This window comes from Prionailurus bengalensis, chromosome C1, assembly GCF_016509475.1.
Source record: "Prionailurus bengalensis isolate Pbe53 chromosome C1, Fcat_Pben_1.1_paternal_pri, whole genome shotgun sequence".
NCBI classification, from domain to species: domain Eukaryota; kingdom Metazoa; phylum Chordata; class Mammalia; order Carnivora; family Felidae; genus Prionailurus; species Prionailurus bengalensis.
Genome location: NC_057345.1, coordinates 9,415,212 through 9,432,841, shown reverse-complemented (window position 1 = coordinate 9,432,841; position 17,630 = coordinate 9,415,212). Strand labels below are relative to the sequence as shown.

Below are 17,630 nucleotides of genomic sequence, written 5' to 3'. Positions count from 1 at the left end.
TCGTGACCTGGCTGAAGTTGGACGCTTAACTGACTGCGCCACCCAGGCGCCCCAGGTTAAATTTTAAAGGTAAAATGGAAATATTATGATTGAGGGCATGGTAAGCTGTAATACTGTCCAAAAAAAAATATCTGCTGCCCCTCTCTGGGGAGGATGATGCTTCTCTGTGCTATCAATGTCAGACTTGCTCTGGCCAATGAAAGGAGAATGGAAGCTTGAGGAGTCAGTGTGTGATTTGCCGTGTTCTTTTCTCCTCTGCCACAAGACTGGAGACATATCAGAGAGAGGCTGTCCCATCAGCCTGGATCCTGGAGTAAACAAATGTGGAGCGGAGCCCCAGCCAACCTATGAAGGCCATGCAACGTGTGATGGGAGCAAGAAATAGACCTTTGCTATTATAAGCCACCGAGACTGTGGGGACCACTTGTCACTGTGGCAGAACCTAACCTAGACTAGCCCAGAGAAGCCCAGGGATAACAGAGAGTAAGCAGCCACTCTGGAGCAGAGAGGGAGACAAGGTTTGGGGTCAGAAAGGCCTGGAGGTCCCGGGTGGGGGTGAGGAGGACCCCAAGGAGGACACTGAAAGGGAAGTAGACCAAAAAGCAGCAGAGGCTAATTTTGCCCATTTTTCAACTTTGCCTTAGGACCTTGTCCTCAATTACCCCCCGACCAATGAGAGCACTTTGGGATGCGACATGTTGCCCTTTATCAGATGGCACGTGCCCTAGGCTAACTGGCAGATCTTTTCAGGGACGTCCTGGCAGATTACTGAGAAAACAGTTGCAGAGCGTCCAGGTTTAATGGTATACATAGGTGCCCACCTCCCCTGAGCTGGTATTAGCTGGGCACCTCAGCTGGAAAGGCCTACGATGACCAATTCCAAAGTCATTCAGACTTCAAGAAAGCTACAGTTGAAAAAGCAAAGGAAACCAGGAGGCAAAAACACCTAGCTTCTTCAACATGACTCAGATCAGACAGGAGCCGGCACCTAGGTGGATGGCAAATGACTCAAATAAGGTCATGTGGCTCAGTTGTGTCTTTTAATTCTGAATGAGGAGGAAAGGAACGAGCTAATGGGTCATGGGGCACAGCAAAAAAGGGGTGTCGTCAGTTGGATCAGGGTTACAATGCACAGCACCTGGCCAATCACGTGGCCTTGAACCTTACCACAAAGAGACAGGAAGTGAACAATGTTATTAATGATTCTGAGCCTCAGTGTCCTCATCTGTAAAATAGGCTTAAGAGTATCTACTTTGGGGGCTCCTGGGTGGCTCAGTTGGTTAAGCATCTGACTCTTGGTTTTGGCTCAAGTCATGATGTCATGGGTCGTGGGTTCAAGCCCCGCACTGTCAGTGCGGAGCCTGCTTGGGATTCTCTCTCTCCCTCTCTCTCTGCTCCTCCCCAGCTCCCTCTCTCTCTCTCTCTCTCTCTCTGAAAATAAATAAAATAAAACTTAAAAAAAAAGAATACCTACTTTGTAGAATTCACATGAGGAACACACGAGCTTGTTAGGGGGACCATAGCTGGTGTATTACATTAAGAATATGCAGATTATGACCTGCTGAGTGAGGAGGTGCAAGCCTCCCTCGTAGGGTGGGCAGGCAGCTCCCTCAGTTTCCTAGCTCCGACCTTGGGGATGTAGAAACCTGGGGGTCTTTTTGATTGAAGGCGCAGTTTCAACATGCTCACACAAAGGTAGTAAAGTCTCAAGATTTATTGCTTATAGATCCCAGAAATGGGGTTGTGATGTACAATGAGCCAAGTCCTCTGTTCAGGTCTCGAGTGAGCAGGAGAGAGAGCAGGGTAGTAAGCACCTGCTACTGATAAGGTGGCTGTGGCAGAGGTCACTAACTTCTTGTGGACTCAACCCTACATGGCTATTTTTAAAGGTGGCCCAGGAAAAGTAGAGTGGGAACTTACAGCAAGAATCCTAAGCTCCAGGTTCTTATCTGAATGTCTAGCCTGTGGGTGTGAGCAGGGCTGTCATGCTGGAAAATGCCAGGGTAGCAGCTCAAAGCAACTGCTTTCTTATCACAGGGCAGTGGAAATTCAAAGCCAGAGGTTCTTCCAGCCCCAAAAATGTAACTGACTCATCTCCCTTGGGTATGGTCCTCCACTGGTTCACACACCCCCTGCCATCCCACAGTAGGAGAGCTAACCACCCAACTCCCCAGAAAGCCAGCTCAATCAGAGGCAGCATAAAACAATGAAGGCCACATTCCAGGAGAGGAGCCTACCCAGACTCAGCTCAGAGACCTATTCTAGAAGGGACCATGCTCCTCAGATCCCAGTGCTGCCCAACAGCACTGAGGGGCCACCAGACGAGGCGCTTTCAGTGAGTGGTTCCTAATTCTCCAACAAAGACACCAGCTGGTCTCCTGCTGTGAATGGATTGAGGAGCCACCAGATGGGATTCCTCTCTGCCCCATGTTTCAGCACGAGCATTCAACTGAAAGCCAGTTAAGGTCATGCATGGGGGTCTCTGTGCAGTAGACTTGGATCTTGGCCTATAAAAGCTGCTAGCCAACCTGAAGACCAGGTAGGGCCAGCCTGGGAACCTGGGCCATCCTTTTCATTGGAATTTTTTTAAACATTTTTTATTTTTGAGAGAGACAGAGACAGAGTGTGAGCGGGGGAGGGGCAGAGAGAGAGGGAGACACAGAATCTGAAGCAGGCTCACAGAGCCCGATGCGGGGCTCAAACTCACGAACCGCGAGAGAGATCATGACCTGAGCTGAAGTCTGAGACACCCAACCGACGGAGCCACCCAGGTGCCCCTTCATTGGAATTTTTATTCCTCACGGACAAGTGGCCAACTTGTTAAGTGGTCCTTGACATCCCTTGCCACATCCAAGGACTCTGATTCAGAGTTCATTTAGCTTCTGTGGTAGAGTAAGCATTGATGTCCACCCAGCAGAGTTGGCACTCATGTCCACTCAGTAGAGTAAGCATTGATGTCTACTGTAGAAGAGTGAGTGTTGATGTGAGGAAAATATTCTCTCCTTCCCTCATGCTCAGTCCAAGCACTGGGTGGAGTTGATCCCATCCTTCACTCCAAGGCCAGTATGGGACTTAGGCCTGGCCAGTCAGAACATTCCATTCCCTTAGTTGTGGCACCTGGACACACCACCCAAAATGCCCACAGAGCTATTGAGTTACAATGTGGTTTCTTCTGGCATGGCTGAGAATGAGGCAAGTCTATAAGGACAGACTTGACTCTAGAGAATGTAAGTATGGAGCTGCTCAGGGCCACCCATATGCAGAGGTGAAGGTGAAGTAAATGCAGAGGAGAAGAGAAGGCAGCTGGTGGCATCATCTGAGTTCCTAGATCAAACCATACCTGATTTATCCTTGGAATTCATAGCTACATCAACCAATACATTCTTTCTCTGATTTAGGCCAATTTGAGTTGGTTGTGTGTCTTCAGACAGAAATCGTTTTTGCTAATACATCTTCAGCCCTTTGGCTCCTTTGACTCCAAGAGATCCAGAGCTCCCTGGCCAGATGGCTCTTGGCTATCTTCATCAGCCTCTAGGTGCCAACCACTATGGAAAACCTATCCATTCTGTCCTAACTCTTCAAGCCCAGACAGTCAAAACTCTGAGCGCAGAGGCAGAGGAACAGCAGGAGAAATGTTACCGTGTACCCACAGGGGGAGAGTGACACCAGTTTCCCACCTCCATTCAGCAGTCTAGAACATCAGAGCCCCATCCTCTGAGCTAGGCTGAAAAAAGCCCATGGGATTGCACATGATGCCCGTTTCATTCCAAGGCTAGCCAAGTGCTACCTACAGCCTACATCAGCCTGAACTCTCCCTCAGGAAAGCCACAGGCAACCCTTACATGATCATTCACTCTCTCCAATGGTCACTGCAGGTCAAGTTTTCCTGACCACGAACATGAACAGAGTCCCACCCTCCCCCCAAACCTGTCTCTCCTACTGCTCTCCCTTGAGACATCAGAAACACTCATTCTGCAGTTCTAGAAGCTGAAGCAAGAAGAACATGGCAACCTCAACACCCTCCCCAGCCCCACTCAGCCTCGCCTACATCACAACAAAGAGTCCCATTGGGGAACCAGATCGTGGCTGAACGCACACTTCCGCAGCTCTAACAGGAAGGAAAGACGGTCACAACTTATTTAGAAAATGGACCATGGCATTTAGAATCCTCGTGGAGCAGGGGAATTGCAAGTAGCCCATATCAAAGGTGCTAAGCACTCCGTGGAAACCGTCCTCCATGTGGTGCCATGTCACCGGGACTCCCAAGTCCTCCAACCGCTTCTTGAACAACAGTGAATGGTCCCGGAGAAGGTCATACTCACAGCTCACAATGCAAGCCTCCGGGAGCTGAGACATGACTTCATCTTCTGCGATCAGGGGTGAGTTCATCAAATCCAGAGCGAGGTTTGTCTCCAGGTAGGCAGCCTCGTTTAGGGGCTCACGGGGCATCGGCCGGTAGCTTTTCTTCTTAAACCTCTCCGGGATGTTTTCTGCACCCAACCACTTTCTGTACTTTTCCCAGACTTCAGCAGGCAAATGGGCACCTTTCATGATGGTGCTTTTCCAGGAGGGGTTGATGTCCAGGTAACAACTCCAACAGTAGAAGGCAAAATTCCAATTGAGCAGTGGGATATTCCTGTTCTGCTGATAGGAAGGGGACTGGAAATCCACAGCTTGGAGGATGGCGTAGACCAGGATCTGAGCACGGATCTTGGGGAGATCTGGACAGTCCAAAAGTTTTTGACAAACTATCGTGGCCACTCCCCCTCCCACACTGTCACCACAGACCACGACCCGATCTGGATCCACCCCATACACATTCAGGGACTTCAAGAAGTGGATGGTGGCTGCAATACAGTCTCGTGCCGCCACCGGGAATTTATGCTGGGGCAGGCGGCGGTATCTAAAAAAGAACCAAGGAACACGGTTTACGCTCATCGCCCTAGGAGAGCCAACAATACGTGTCTAGCCTCCCTTAGACCAAATTTCATCCATTAGCCTCTCTTTCTGAAGCCCAAGAAAGTGAACTCATGGTATGAGGCTTCCATGAGGTGATAGGCATGAAGCCTGGCACACAGGCTCCGTGAGTGGTGGTTGCTGTTCCCTCCATCTAAATGACCCTTTGGGGGACAGGCTGTGACCACGAGAGCCCTGTCATCTGCCTATGGGTCAACAACTTAGCAATCACCAACATGAACCCCATCTCTCTGAACCTACCCATGGGTCCTTCCCTGGCTCACAGCTGTCCCCTTTTCTTATGATTCTTGTATGAGCAACTCCAGATTTGCCTGGGTTTCAATTCCAATTAACCCTGCCGTGCTTGCAGGTTTTGTGGGAGGATCTTGCAGACATAAATACCACCAGGGGCCAGCAGTTAACGTACGGGTCTCCTCCAGATCACCCACGTCCACTCTGGACCACTGCTGTCCTAAAGGTGCGCCACGCACGTACTAACATGGAGGTCAGCAGCGTGGCATGCTAGACCTCCCGGTTTCTCAAGAGATTCCAGAAATCTGGGTGTTGTGAGAAATGTTGCCATTTTAAATGCTGGTCTCAAATTTAAAAAAGAAAGAAAAAAAAATACTCTGTGGGACCCACGAACTTTTGCCAACCATTCCCATCGCGATGCCTCCTCTTTTAAGCCACCCTGAGTTCATGCCAGGACAGCAATGTTTCTACTCTAAAGCCTCATCTATCTTGGATTCATAAAATAATTCTCTTGCAGAGATTTGCTGGCATACTATAGTGACCAGAGTTGTAAGGCATATCATGGCCAACACTTGGATCAAGAGGTCTACCCCACTGCAGATACGGTTTGGGAAATGAGAATTGTAAAGTGAGTGGTTTCTCTGGGGTCCTCTGCCTCATCCAGGACCGATTTCTGTATCTTTCACTCTAACTCAACCAGCTGTGCCACACGGAAGCTGGGAAATGTATTCCCACCAAGACATTGGCATTGGTACTGCTCTATGGAATGTGCATTTATTAAAATTTTTTAGGAGCAGGAGTGGGGAGGGGCAGAGAGAGAGGAAGACACAGAATCCAAAGCAGGCTCCAGGTTCAGAGCTGTCAGCACAGAGCCCGATGCGGGTCTCGAACCCACAGACCGCGAGATCATGACCTGAGCCGAAGTCACATGCTTAACCGACTGAACCACCCAGGCGCCCCTGGAATGCGCATTTAAATGAAACCGCAGGGAGAGTGTTATGCTAAGTGAAATAAGCCATACAGAGAAAGACAGATACCATATGTTTTCACTCTTATGTGGATCCTGAGAAACTTAACAGAAACCCATGGGGGGAGGGGAAGGGAAAAAAAAAAAAAAGAGGTAAGAGTGGGAGAGAGCCAAAGCGTAAGAGACTCTTAAAAACTGAGAACAAACTGAGGGTTGATGGGGAGTGGGAGGGAGGGGAGTGGAGGTGATGGGCATTGAAGAGAGCATCTTTTGGGATGAGCACTGGGTGTTGTATGGAAACTAATTTGACAATAAATTTCATATATTAAATAAATAAATAAATAAACCGCAGGAAAGATTAATCAGGAAGGAACCATCCTGCCCCCATGGGACAAGGTGTCAGGCGGCAGGGGAGGGAGGATGAGGCCACTTGACCACAGTGACCTCTCCTCTTATGTGTCCACTTCGCCAGGGGAGGGGCCACCCCAGGTCTCTCCTGCCCCTGCCCCATGTCTCACCGGGGTGGACCTCCCTCTCGGGAGCACTTGGGAATTCTATGGCAATGGCCGAGGTTGTCTGTTACCGTGCAGGGCACTGTGGCATTTCGCGTAGGAGGTGCTAAGTGTCTGGAGCCTGCTTCTGTGCCACCAACAGGGCTCATGTTTGCAAAGCCCTGCACTTGATCTACCCAGAGAAGACCACTCCCCACACAGCTTCCAGATGTTACCATGCACAGAAGGCCCGAGGGCCACCCACAGGGAGGAGTGCTGTTCTCTGCCTCTCCCTGTCCCTCTCCTCACCGCTGCTCACAGCCCATCATCCCCTGCTCCGGTGTCCTGGTGTCCCTGCATCCCCCTGCCCGCCCCAAGCCTGGCTCTCCACCCCCCTTATCCAGCACCACCCCTCCGTCTTTTACTCACCCAACTGATAGGACCACTGAGCCACTCTTCTTGGACAGATGACAGCATATGACATGATGGGTTTCTAGAAAATAAAAGGTATTTAACATTCACTAGGAAGATTAGTGGCCTCCTTTGCCAGCCATCACCATGAGCTGCCCCCTTCTCTCTGACAACCACCACAGACAGAGAGCTGGGGCTGATCCTAACAAGGTTTTGCAAACTTTCTTTCCAGCTGTGGAGCAGTCCTTCCTCCCCACCTTCTAGAACTTCTCCTCTGAGATCCTGTCTGAAGAACTTCCTCTAAGATTTCCCCCCATCCCCATTGATTCTGCAATCCATTCAAAATATCTGAGATGCCGTTGGGCCATAGAGCACAGGGGTGTGAGCTCTAGATTCAGACTGGAGCTCACATCCCGACTTTGCCTCCTTTTAGCTTGAGCCGAAGTAGTCTGGGGCAAGTGCCTTCACCTCCCTGAGGCTTGACTGCCACATCTGTAAAATGGGTTAAAATGGGTATGATGATAATAACAGGGTTGTTTTGGGGGGGGGGTGGTTAATGAGATAACTATTACATAGAGGGCTTTCACAGTGTCTGCTGTGTAAATATTATTAATAATATTTATCAATACATACTGACTGTTACCGCCATCCATTATGCAGACCAAACCAAAACCACGGTTGCATCAAATCCCTTACTCTCAAAAGCTACCGCAGTGTGCCTCTGACATTCCACAGTTCAGAAGGCAGGGCTGAAACCAAATAAAAGGGTTTTTTCCCTTGAATTCATGGGACACCAGTGCGTGGGGGAGGGGGGCTAAGATAATAAAACGGTTTCGAATTTGAGTTTTTTCTGTCATTGATTTTCCTCAAATTGTTGGTTCTCCTGTCTGTACCAGAATTTGTCTCAGACGATAGCTGGTTTGAAACCAAAGGACATGTGTTCAGCTATTTCCACTTTTAAAAAAATCCTATTTCCAACTGAATAGAGGTGCTGGTTGTAGAACACTATGAACGTACTAAACACCACTGAATTGTACACTTTAAAGTGGTTAATTTGGGGGCGCCTGGGTGGCTCAGTCAGTTAAGCATCCAACTTTGGCTCAGGTCATGATCTCACAGTTCACTGAATTTGAGCCCACATGGGGTGAGTTCGTTGAGCCTCACTTCGAGCTCCACGCTTAGGACTCTCTCTCTCTCTCTCTCTCTCTCTCTCTCCCTCTTTCCTTCTGCCTTTCTCTCGCTTGGGACCTCTTTCTATCAAAAATAAATAAATAAATAAAAATAAATAATTGGGGTGCCTGGGTGGCTCAGTCGATTGAGCGTCAGACCTCTGCTCAGGTCATGATCTTGCAGTTCGTGAGTTCGAGCCCCGTGTCAGGCTCTGTGCTGACAGCTCAGAGCCTGGAGCCTGCTTCAAGTTCTGTTTCTCCCTCTCTCCGCCCCTCCCTCATTCACACTCTTTCTCTCAAAAATAAATAAACATTAAGAAAAAAAGTGGTTAATTTTATGTTGTGTGAATTTCATATATATATATGGATATTTCATATATATATATGGATATAAACATATCCATAGATACACACATATACACATATGTGTATATATGAATATATGAATGTAAATAGAGCATATATATGAATATATATATTTATATAGCATATGTATATATGAATATATATGTTGCATATATAGGTCTCCTTAGTTCCAGAAAGAGATCAGTACCTTCCATATCTCTGCCACCTGGATGATCTGGGACCCGCTAACTGTCCGGGTCCTACAGCGGCTTATAGACTGGGGTGCCACCTCTTGCTGGAAGGTGGGTGGCCACCCAGCTCTGCTCTGGGACTGTCATACTATGGGTGGGGTCTGAGGGAAAGACTCTTACTCAGGCTCCCCAGGACCCCCCCGCCGCCGTGGTAGAACACGATGCCAGGCCTGGGGATGCAGGAAAACACTTTGGGCTGGTACAGCTTCACAGGGATTGTCCCGTAGCGGAGGTCTGTGACCACGACATCCGGATCCTCCTTCAGTGGCCTCAGATCATGCATGAAACGGACAAATTGGGGCATAGAACAGATTCTCAGTTTCTCAAAAATCATCCCCTGTTGGCGAGAGAGGAGGAAATGAGGCCGGAAGGATTTCAGTCTGTGCTGCGCTCGGGTGCAGCCGCCACCCGTGCCCCCAGCGGAGTGGCTGGAGGGCAGGCTGGACCGCGTGGCCACGTGCACCCTTGCAACACTGCAGTAAGCCCACCCCACCTTGGCCCACACTGCCGCCTCATCCTCTTTCCCCAGACAATTGACACCCGGTCCCACAAACCAAGCTTCTGGCCACCCCGTGAGGGTCCCTCTCCCCCAGAACACCCCCAACCGTGGCCTGGACGTGACCTCTCTTCCCGGGGCAGGCCCTCCTGGACCAGCCCAGCCGATGCAGCCGTCCCAAGCATTAGTTGCTAGTTTTAAGACGTGATAACTACACTGTGGTTATGTTTTTTAAAAGGTGAGGGCGTTCTGGTCTTTCAGAGATAATGACTGAAACCTTTTGGATAAAATAATATGATGTCTGAGGTCCACTTCCTGAGAAATGAGAAGGGGGAAAAGGTGGGGGCACCGGTGAAACAAGATTGGCCAGGGGTCAGCAATCAGTACTTGGGGGAGGGTACATGGGGCAGCCTCATAGTTTTCTGTCTCCTTTGGTGCATATCTGAAAGTGTGCATGATAACAAAATAAAAGTAAACAAAGTCGTCTCTCACCCAGGCACCCTCTTTCTAGTGGTTCCTAACCCTTTCTGCACCAATGCCAGTTTGGCTTTAAGCGATGCCTGTGGACCTCCTCACAGAATGTTTTTGACACCTAAAATAAAATATGTGGGATTACATACGAGCACACAACAGCGAGATCTAGCGGCTGGTTTAATATCATTATTACTTCGAAGAAATGAGGCATCCGTGCAATTTTTCACCATATCTGCAATGGCTGTAACACGCTCTGGAAATACGCGGGATTCCTCTTGGTGACAAAGTCCCAGGTTGTGCTGTCACAACTGTGGTTTGTCCCCTTCATTCTTCATGGAAGGGAACCCCGCATTTCCTTTAGAGGTGAGTGAAAATGGAGCATTTTTTTTACCCCACCCACTTTCACGGACCCCTTGTCTTCTGTCCTCTTGGGGATTCAGAGAACCCCGGATGAAGAAGCCCTCTTTCACTTTGCTGGAAGCACTCGCCGCTCTGTAAATGGATTGGTTTATAGTGGTTTTGCCTGATTCTTCTCTCTGTCTCCCCACCAACACTGCCATGAGACTATAAGCTCCCTGAAGGCAGACTCTATCTGGGACTTTATTTCTCTTGCCCCTCATTGATCCCAGAGCCACAACTGGTGGACGACACATCGTAGTTACATGACACATCTTTGTAAAAACAAAAAACAAAACCAAAACAAACAAACAAAAAAAGCAAGTCAACAAACAGTAATAAGGCTAATACGTATTGAGGGTTTCCTTTATGCCAGGAATTGTAACCTGCACTCGGGATGGTTTAACGCATCGTAGCCCACAACATGCTATGGAGTCTGGACTACTATTTCCCCCTCTTTTGCAGATGAGGAAACTGAGTCATCCTATTTGGGAGCCCAGACTACAGACTATGAGGGTCAAGGTCAGGAAAGCCAGAGGACAAATCATTAGATCTTGTGAAAGCTGGACATAGGAAGCCTTCAGCCAGTGGGTTCTTCTCCAGGAAGGGGTCTTCATGGGAACAGGTGTTTGCACTTGCTTTTCATTCTGTAAGAGAGTTGAGAAAGCCTCAGCCTCGGGGGGGGGGGGGCGTTAAGATGGTGGAGCTGTAGGGGGGCCCTAGGCTTGCCTCATCCCTCAAACACAGCTAGATAATGTCAAATCACCCAGGAAAACTGATCTGAGGACTCACAGAACAAACTGCACAACAAGAAGGAGAAAAAGAGGCCACATCGTGGAAGGTAGGAAGGTGCAGAGACGTGATTTGGGGAAGAAAAGAATTGTAGGTGCTGCAGAGGGAAGGGAGCCCTGATCATGGAGAGAGGACAGAGATTGAGAGACAGAGAGAGAGGAGGAGAGAGAGAGAGCAGGGCCCAGGGGACTACATAAGAAAACCATTTGCCCAAACCATTGACGGGGAAATCAAGAGGGGCCGAACATCGCAAGTTGCACAAGCAGGGGGACCCAAAGAAGGCAAAGAAGTCAGAGGCGTGGCCTGGTGGGCTTAGCGGTGCTTCAGGGAAGGAGGGAGGAGGCCCAGGAGTGGGCAGTGTGGTCTGAGGATCCCCTGGGTCACACTGGGAGACACAGTTTTCCTGCTTGGAGTGTATCTGGGAGAGGTGGCACAGCCTCTCAGGGGACAAGAGAGCCCCAGGCGCCCACATGCTGCCCTGTTCACAAGCATCACAAGCAAAGGAACAGAGACAGAGGGCAGCAAACCTTGGCGTTGGCTTTTTGCTGCGCTTTACCACAAACTCCGAGCCCTGCGCGGTCATGCGACTGCCCTTCTGGGACAAACAGGCACCGGCCACAGCACAGTGAGACCCTACCCCAGAGGATCAGCATGGGTCCGTGCCACACTGGGTCCCTGAATTTGGAGTTGTGAAACACAGCCGGGTACCTGAGATAAAACAAGAGTACTGTGCCACCAGGCAGCAGAAAGCCAGGACACAGAGGGAGGCAGGGGCATCTGAGGGACACCTGGGACACACAAGGGAGATTGTTCACTCTTCTGTGAGGGCTTCCTGAGCAGCAGCAGGGGAGAACTCCCTGCTCCAGGTGTGAGAGAGAGAGAGAGAGAGAGAGAGAGAAAGGACTGACGTCATTCCCCAGCCCATCACACTGCCAGGCTTCAGGGGGCAGCACAGCATCACCCAGGGGAAGCTGGAGCCCCTTACTCCAAGCCCCTCTCCCCTGCGCCTTGCAGGTGCTTCTGAACTAGGGCAACTCCCCCTGAGAGCTAGCGCAGAAGGCCCCTCCCCCAGAAGACCAGTGCAACTCCCCCCCAACACACACACACACACACACACACACCAGGTCTACTGATCACAGAATGCAGCTCTAGGGGAAATAGGATCCAGCTTCTTTTAACAAGCAGACTAAAACACACCTAGTTAAAGCTCGCCATACACTAGACAAGGTCCAAACACCCCACTGCAGGCAAGGAGAAGTTCTGCAGAGGATTGACCTGAGGGAAAGAGCAGCCAAAACACAGCTGCAGAGTGCACACGGCATACACCAGAGACCCTTCCTGAAGCACCAGGCCCTGACCAGTATATGAGGTCTTCTTAATATAGCCATTACTCTTGAGACGCCTGGCTGGCTCTGACAGTTAAGCATCTGACTCTTGATTTCAGCGCAGGTCACAACCTCGAGCTTCGTGAGATCGAGCCCTGTGTCAGGCTCTATGCTGATGGCACAGAACTTGCTTGGGATTCCCCCTCTCTCTCCCTCTCACCCTCTGCCTTGCTCGTTCTCTCGTTCTCTCTCAAAATAAATAAATGAACATTATAGCCATAACTCTCAGGAGCAGGAAACAGAACAGGCTTTCCTAACACACAGAAGACACAGACGTAAACAAAATGCCAAGACAGAGGAATGCATCCCAGAAGAAAGAACAAAAAGGGGTCACGGCCAGGGATCTAATCGAAACAGATATAAGTAATACGCCTGACCTAGAATTTAGAACAACAATCATGAGGATACTAGCTGAGCTTGAGGAAAGCAAAGAAGACACCAGGGAGTCCCTTCCGTTGCATAAGAGACTTAACTGTGTTTTCTGTATTCAATCTGTCAGCCCTCTGGAAAAGCACAACCAGTCCCCATTGGCAACTTTGACACAATTCTCCCCATGATCTATTTGTATCTATTCTATTAAATTCACACACCAGTAGCAATGAGCAGAATCTGACTATATGACATAAACAGTTTTCCATCTCTCAATACTAATTGGCTGCATGTGTCTTTGTTGTTGGCTGGTTCTAGCTAGGTAGGTGGTAATGGGGGCTCAAAATCCGGAGTAACTCATTCTTGTCTTCACAGCTTCATAGTGTGTGCTGTGAAGACAGTAAGACAGGAGGCAGGGAGGGTGGGACTGGAATTGACCTTTCTTTCCTGTTAACCGAGGAAGTAAATCTTTTTTTCATTTTCTGGCTCTGAGCCCAGTACAGCTTGAGCAACACTAGGAAGAGATTGAGAACCTCTTAGCTAATAGGTTCCCTAACAGGGATCATTCAGATGTGAGAATAAAATGCAGCCAGCCTGTGTCTGCTGCTGCGTCAATGCAACTAGAATCTTCTCATGTGTTTTCCCAACCTCCTCCTTGAACCCTCAGGCGGAGAGGAAAAATCAAACACGGAACTCACCCATCTCAACAACAGCAGGAAAAGGCAATCCAGGACCCGCAGTTTCACCGGGTGGCCGATGGCTGCAGGGATGTCCGCAGTAAGGAAATGGCTGCAGATTACCCACAGACCAACCCCCAAGAACGCACAGGCTGCCATGAGAAGGGGCAGGAGCAGGACTGCCATCGTGCTGTTTTTCAGCACAGAGGAGGCTAAGAGAAGAGGCTGTTCAGTGCCAGACACGGTCAGGAGTCAGCAGCCCTCCTCCACTTATACACCACAACCTGCCCTCCCCACCTCCCCATCTCCACAGCATTGGCCCAGCCCAGGTGAGTCACAGACTCAGGTGAGGACATAATTCTAGGGCAGGGCCCATGCAGAGGAGAAAGTGGTTCATGCAGCCTGACTCAGCTGGAAATGAGGGCTCCAAAGTTCCAGCTACACCCTGGAGCACTGCTACGTGAAATGGCCTTGGAGGGGCACCTGGGTGGCTTAGTTGGTTAAGTGCCCACCTCGTGGTTTCGGCTCCGGTCATGATCTCACAGTCTGTGAGTTCGAGCCCCGCGTCAGGCTCCGTGTTGCCACTCCAGAGCCTGCTTGGGATTCTCTCTCTCTCCCTCGGACCCTCACGCACTCTCTCAAAATAAATAAATAAACTTAAAAAAAAAAAAAGAAATGGCCTTGGAGAAGTCACCATGGATGTCACAAACACCATTCCCTCCACCTGTGCTCTGGTGGCACTCACCCCCTAATTACACTCTGGCCATGCTCACTGTTCCTTAGTCTGCCAAGGAGGCCCCAGGGTGTTTGTACTTGTGGTTCTCTGGGCAACAGTGTTCCCCAAGATAATGGTTGAGCTCAACTCCTCCCCTACTGCAGGTCTCTGTTCAAATGTCACCTTCTGAGTGAGGCTGTGCCTGGACACCTTATTTAAAGGTATAACTCCCACCAGCATCCCTATGCCCATCCCACCCTCCACTTCTTCATGGCCTTTATTATCACCTGAAATACCGCATACTTCACTTGTTTGTTTATTGTCTGTGGAGTGGCACCTCTGTGGGGACAAGAATTTTTGCTTTGTTCCTTGCTTTATCCTCAGAGGTTAGGTCAGGGTTTGGTACTTAGCAGGTGCTCAGCAAATGTCTACCAAATGAAGCAATGAATGAACAAGCTTTGTCCTTTTCATTGTAAAGCAGGAAAATTTGAGCTTACCTGCCTTTTCAGGTTAGGTCAGAGATCGATGTCACTGTTCAAAATCTTCCCTAATGACAAGTCCCACATCTGCAGTAATAACGATGATGGCTGCCCTCTCTTCCACCTCCCCACCATGGTGTCAGAGCACAGGGAGATCCTACCCGCCCGGGAGAGACCTGGCAATGTCTAGAGACATTTTTGGTTGTCACAACAAAATGGGCAGGGTGGGGGCTGATACTGGCATCGCAGGGGTATGTTCCAGAGATGTTGCTTAACATCCGGCAATGCACAGATGGCCCCGACAGCGAGGAGGTACCTGGTCCAACAGGCTGGTAGTGCGCAGGATGAAAAACCCTGAGCTAGTAAGACTTGGATTTGAATCCTGGCTCTGCCTCATCCAGCATTCTCATCGTGAGCAAGTTACAATACACTCTCTGAGCCTCAGCTTCCAAGACTGTAAGATGGGGATAATAATAGTAACTCCATTAGCTTTCAGTGTGCATTTCTTTGAATCCAATGAAGTAGAACATTCTTTCATATTTTATCCATTATTTGAGGTTTTTCCTTTACGGATTCATGTGAATTTATTTTGTCTTCATACTCTGTATCTAAAATTTTCTATTTTCGCTTATCTTTTTGCACTGACTTGAAAAGATATTTGTAGTAATAACATTGGTGACAGACGGTGACCACACGTATTGTGGTGAGCCCTTAGTAATGTATAGAATTGCTGGGGCGCCTGGGTGGCGCAGTCGGTTAAGCGTCCGACTTTAGCCAGGTCACGATCTTGCGGTCCGGGAGTTCAAGCCCCGCGTCAGGCTCTGGGCTGATGGCTCGGAGCCTGGAGCCTGTTTCCGATTCTGTGTCTCCCTCTCTCTCTGCCCCTCCCCCGTTCATGCTCTGTCTCTCTCTGTCCCAAAAATAAATAAAAAACGTTGAAAAAAAAATTTTTTTAACGGAATTGCTGAGTCAGTATGCTGTGCATCTGAATCTAATATCACACTGTATGGAGTGTATACTTCAATAAAAAATGTTTTAAATATTTTTAAGGATTATTTTCTAGTTATTTGCTTTTTTAACTTTGTTAATGTCGTTTTTCTGCATTGACGTTTGTAATTTTTACACAATGAAATCTCTCATCTGTCCTCTTATTATGCTTAGAAAGATCTTTTTTACAGTACATGAAACTATATGGCAATGATTTTGAAAATGAAGGTTTTCTTTGTCAAAATATAAATATCTGGGGGCTCCTGGGTGGTTCAGTCGCTTCAGCATCCGCCTCATGATTTCAGCTCAGGTCATGATCTCACTGGTTCATGGGATGGGGCCTCACGTCAGGCTCTGCACTATCATTGGGAATTTTCTCTCTCCTTCTCTCTTTGCCCCTCCCTTCCTCACACATGTGCTCTCTTGCTCTCAGAATAAATAAGTAAACTTAAAAAATATATATGAATTTCACCTAAGAAATAGAAAATACGCATAGATCAATTACTATGAGAAGGATTAGAGTCTGTTACCACTGAGGTTTATAAACACTTAACCCAGAAATTATGCAAAAGCACAGGGAGAATGAGGGAATGCCTACATATAAGCACCGAACCATTTTTTATTTCCTGGTTATATTACTTAGGATCAGTAATTCTAGCTGCTATAACAAAAGATTTGGGTGGAATAAAGACTAATTTTCTCCTCCCAACACAGACACTGGCGTGTTTGATGAACATCCGCACCACTTGGTGATTACAGGATCCATGTTTCTTTCCGTCTGATGTTCTGCCATCTTCCAGGACCTCCGCCGATCCTCCGTGCCTTGCCAGGAGCCCCAGGAATGATATGCTCGTGGAAGAACCCGTGGAGGAGAACTTAAGGGCCAGGCCTGGAAATACATCCCATTGGCCGGAACGCATTCACATGGCTTCACCGAAATGCATGGGACTCGGGGCGGAGGGGGGGGGGGGGGGGCGGCGGGGGGCGGCAAACCTTCCATCTACCTAAGGATGAAAATGAAATGGAGTTTGGCGGATTCATAGGAGCGTTCTGCCACGCAGCCTTTTGTCCAACAAGCAAGAGGAGATTTAATACAGGGAATTCAAAACACTGTGGGCAGGGTGGAGGGAGGGCAGGCTTTCAGTAAACAGCACCCCAGGTGTCACAAGAAACCACGCTGCTGACTGATCTCTGGAACAGGAAGAGGGCTGACTCGCCAGGGGACACCGGGAGGCGCATGCAAAACGTGGAGGCTTCTACCGGCTGGTGCTCACGTGCGCATGCTCGGCGCTGCCCAGGAAGAATGGCTTCCGCTTCTAGCTGCCTTCCAGAGCTTCCGGGACGGGTGTTCCTGAGACAAACTGGAGCCTTGTGGGCAAGATGGCCTAGGAAGCGTCATTCTCCTGCATTTAACCCCCAGACACAGGAGAGGGTTCAGAACAGTAAGGAGGGTGCTGAGTGCCAGCATCTGGCACAAGAAATAGTTTGATCGTGATGTTAGGGCCCTTGAAGTCCAACCACAGACTGCCAAGGAGTCCCCAGCCCAAGGTCAGGTCAAGTACTCCTGTTACGTCTCTTTGTGGTGTCTGTGCTCCTGCGCGCTCATTAGGGAATTTCTAGCAGTCTTTTCTTTTGTGTATCTTGCCGCGATGTCATTTGGCACAGAGTTATATATTTCCTGCGGAAGTCGCCTTTCTCAGCGTGCTGGAGTTGCCCTAAACAAAGGACCCCAGACTGGGGGTGGGGGTGGGGGAAGGGGGGCTTTAGCAAAAGAAGCTTAGAGTCTCCCAGGTCTGAAGGCTGGAGGTCCAAGGTGTCACCAGGGCTGATATCTTCTGAGGGCTGTGCAGGAAGGGTCTGCTCCAGGACCCTCTCCTTGGCTTTTGGACAGCTGTCATCGCCCTGTATCTTCACATTGTCTTCCCTCTACGCATGTCTCTGTGTCCAGTTTCCCTTTTTACAAGGACACCGGTTGTATTGGAGTGAGGCCCACTCTGAGGACCTCATTTTGATCATCT

General features: G+C 49.2%; 1 protein-coding gene across 1 annotated transcript; it reads right to left on the bottom strand.

Moving 5' to 3' along the window:
• Nucleotides 1–1,699: 1,699 nt before the first annotated feature.
• AADACL3 (arylacetamide deacetylase like 3) lies at nt 1,700–13,991 on the bottom strand. Its single transcript, XM_043573793.1, has 4 exons — nt 13,453–13,991; nt 8,963–9,179; nt 7,096–7,159; nt 1,700–4,903 (listed from the first exon to the last, which is right to left on the bottom strand). The coding sequence occupies exons 1-4, from the start codon at nt 13,615–13,617 to the stop codon at nt 4,129–4,131; spliced, it is 1,221 nt and encodes a 406-aa protein (XP_043429728.1). The 5' UTR covers nt 13,618–13,991; the 3' UTR covers nt 1,700–4,128.
• Between the last annotated feature and the right edge of the window lie 3,639 nt (nt 13,992–17,630).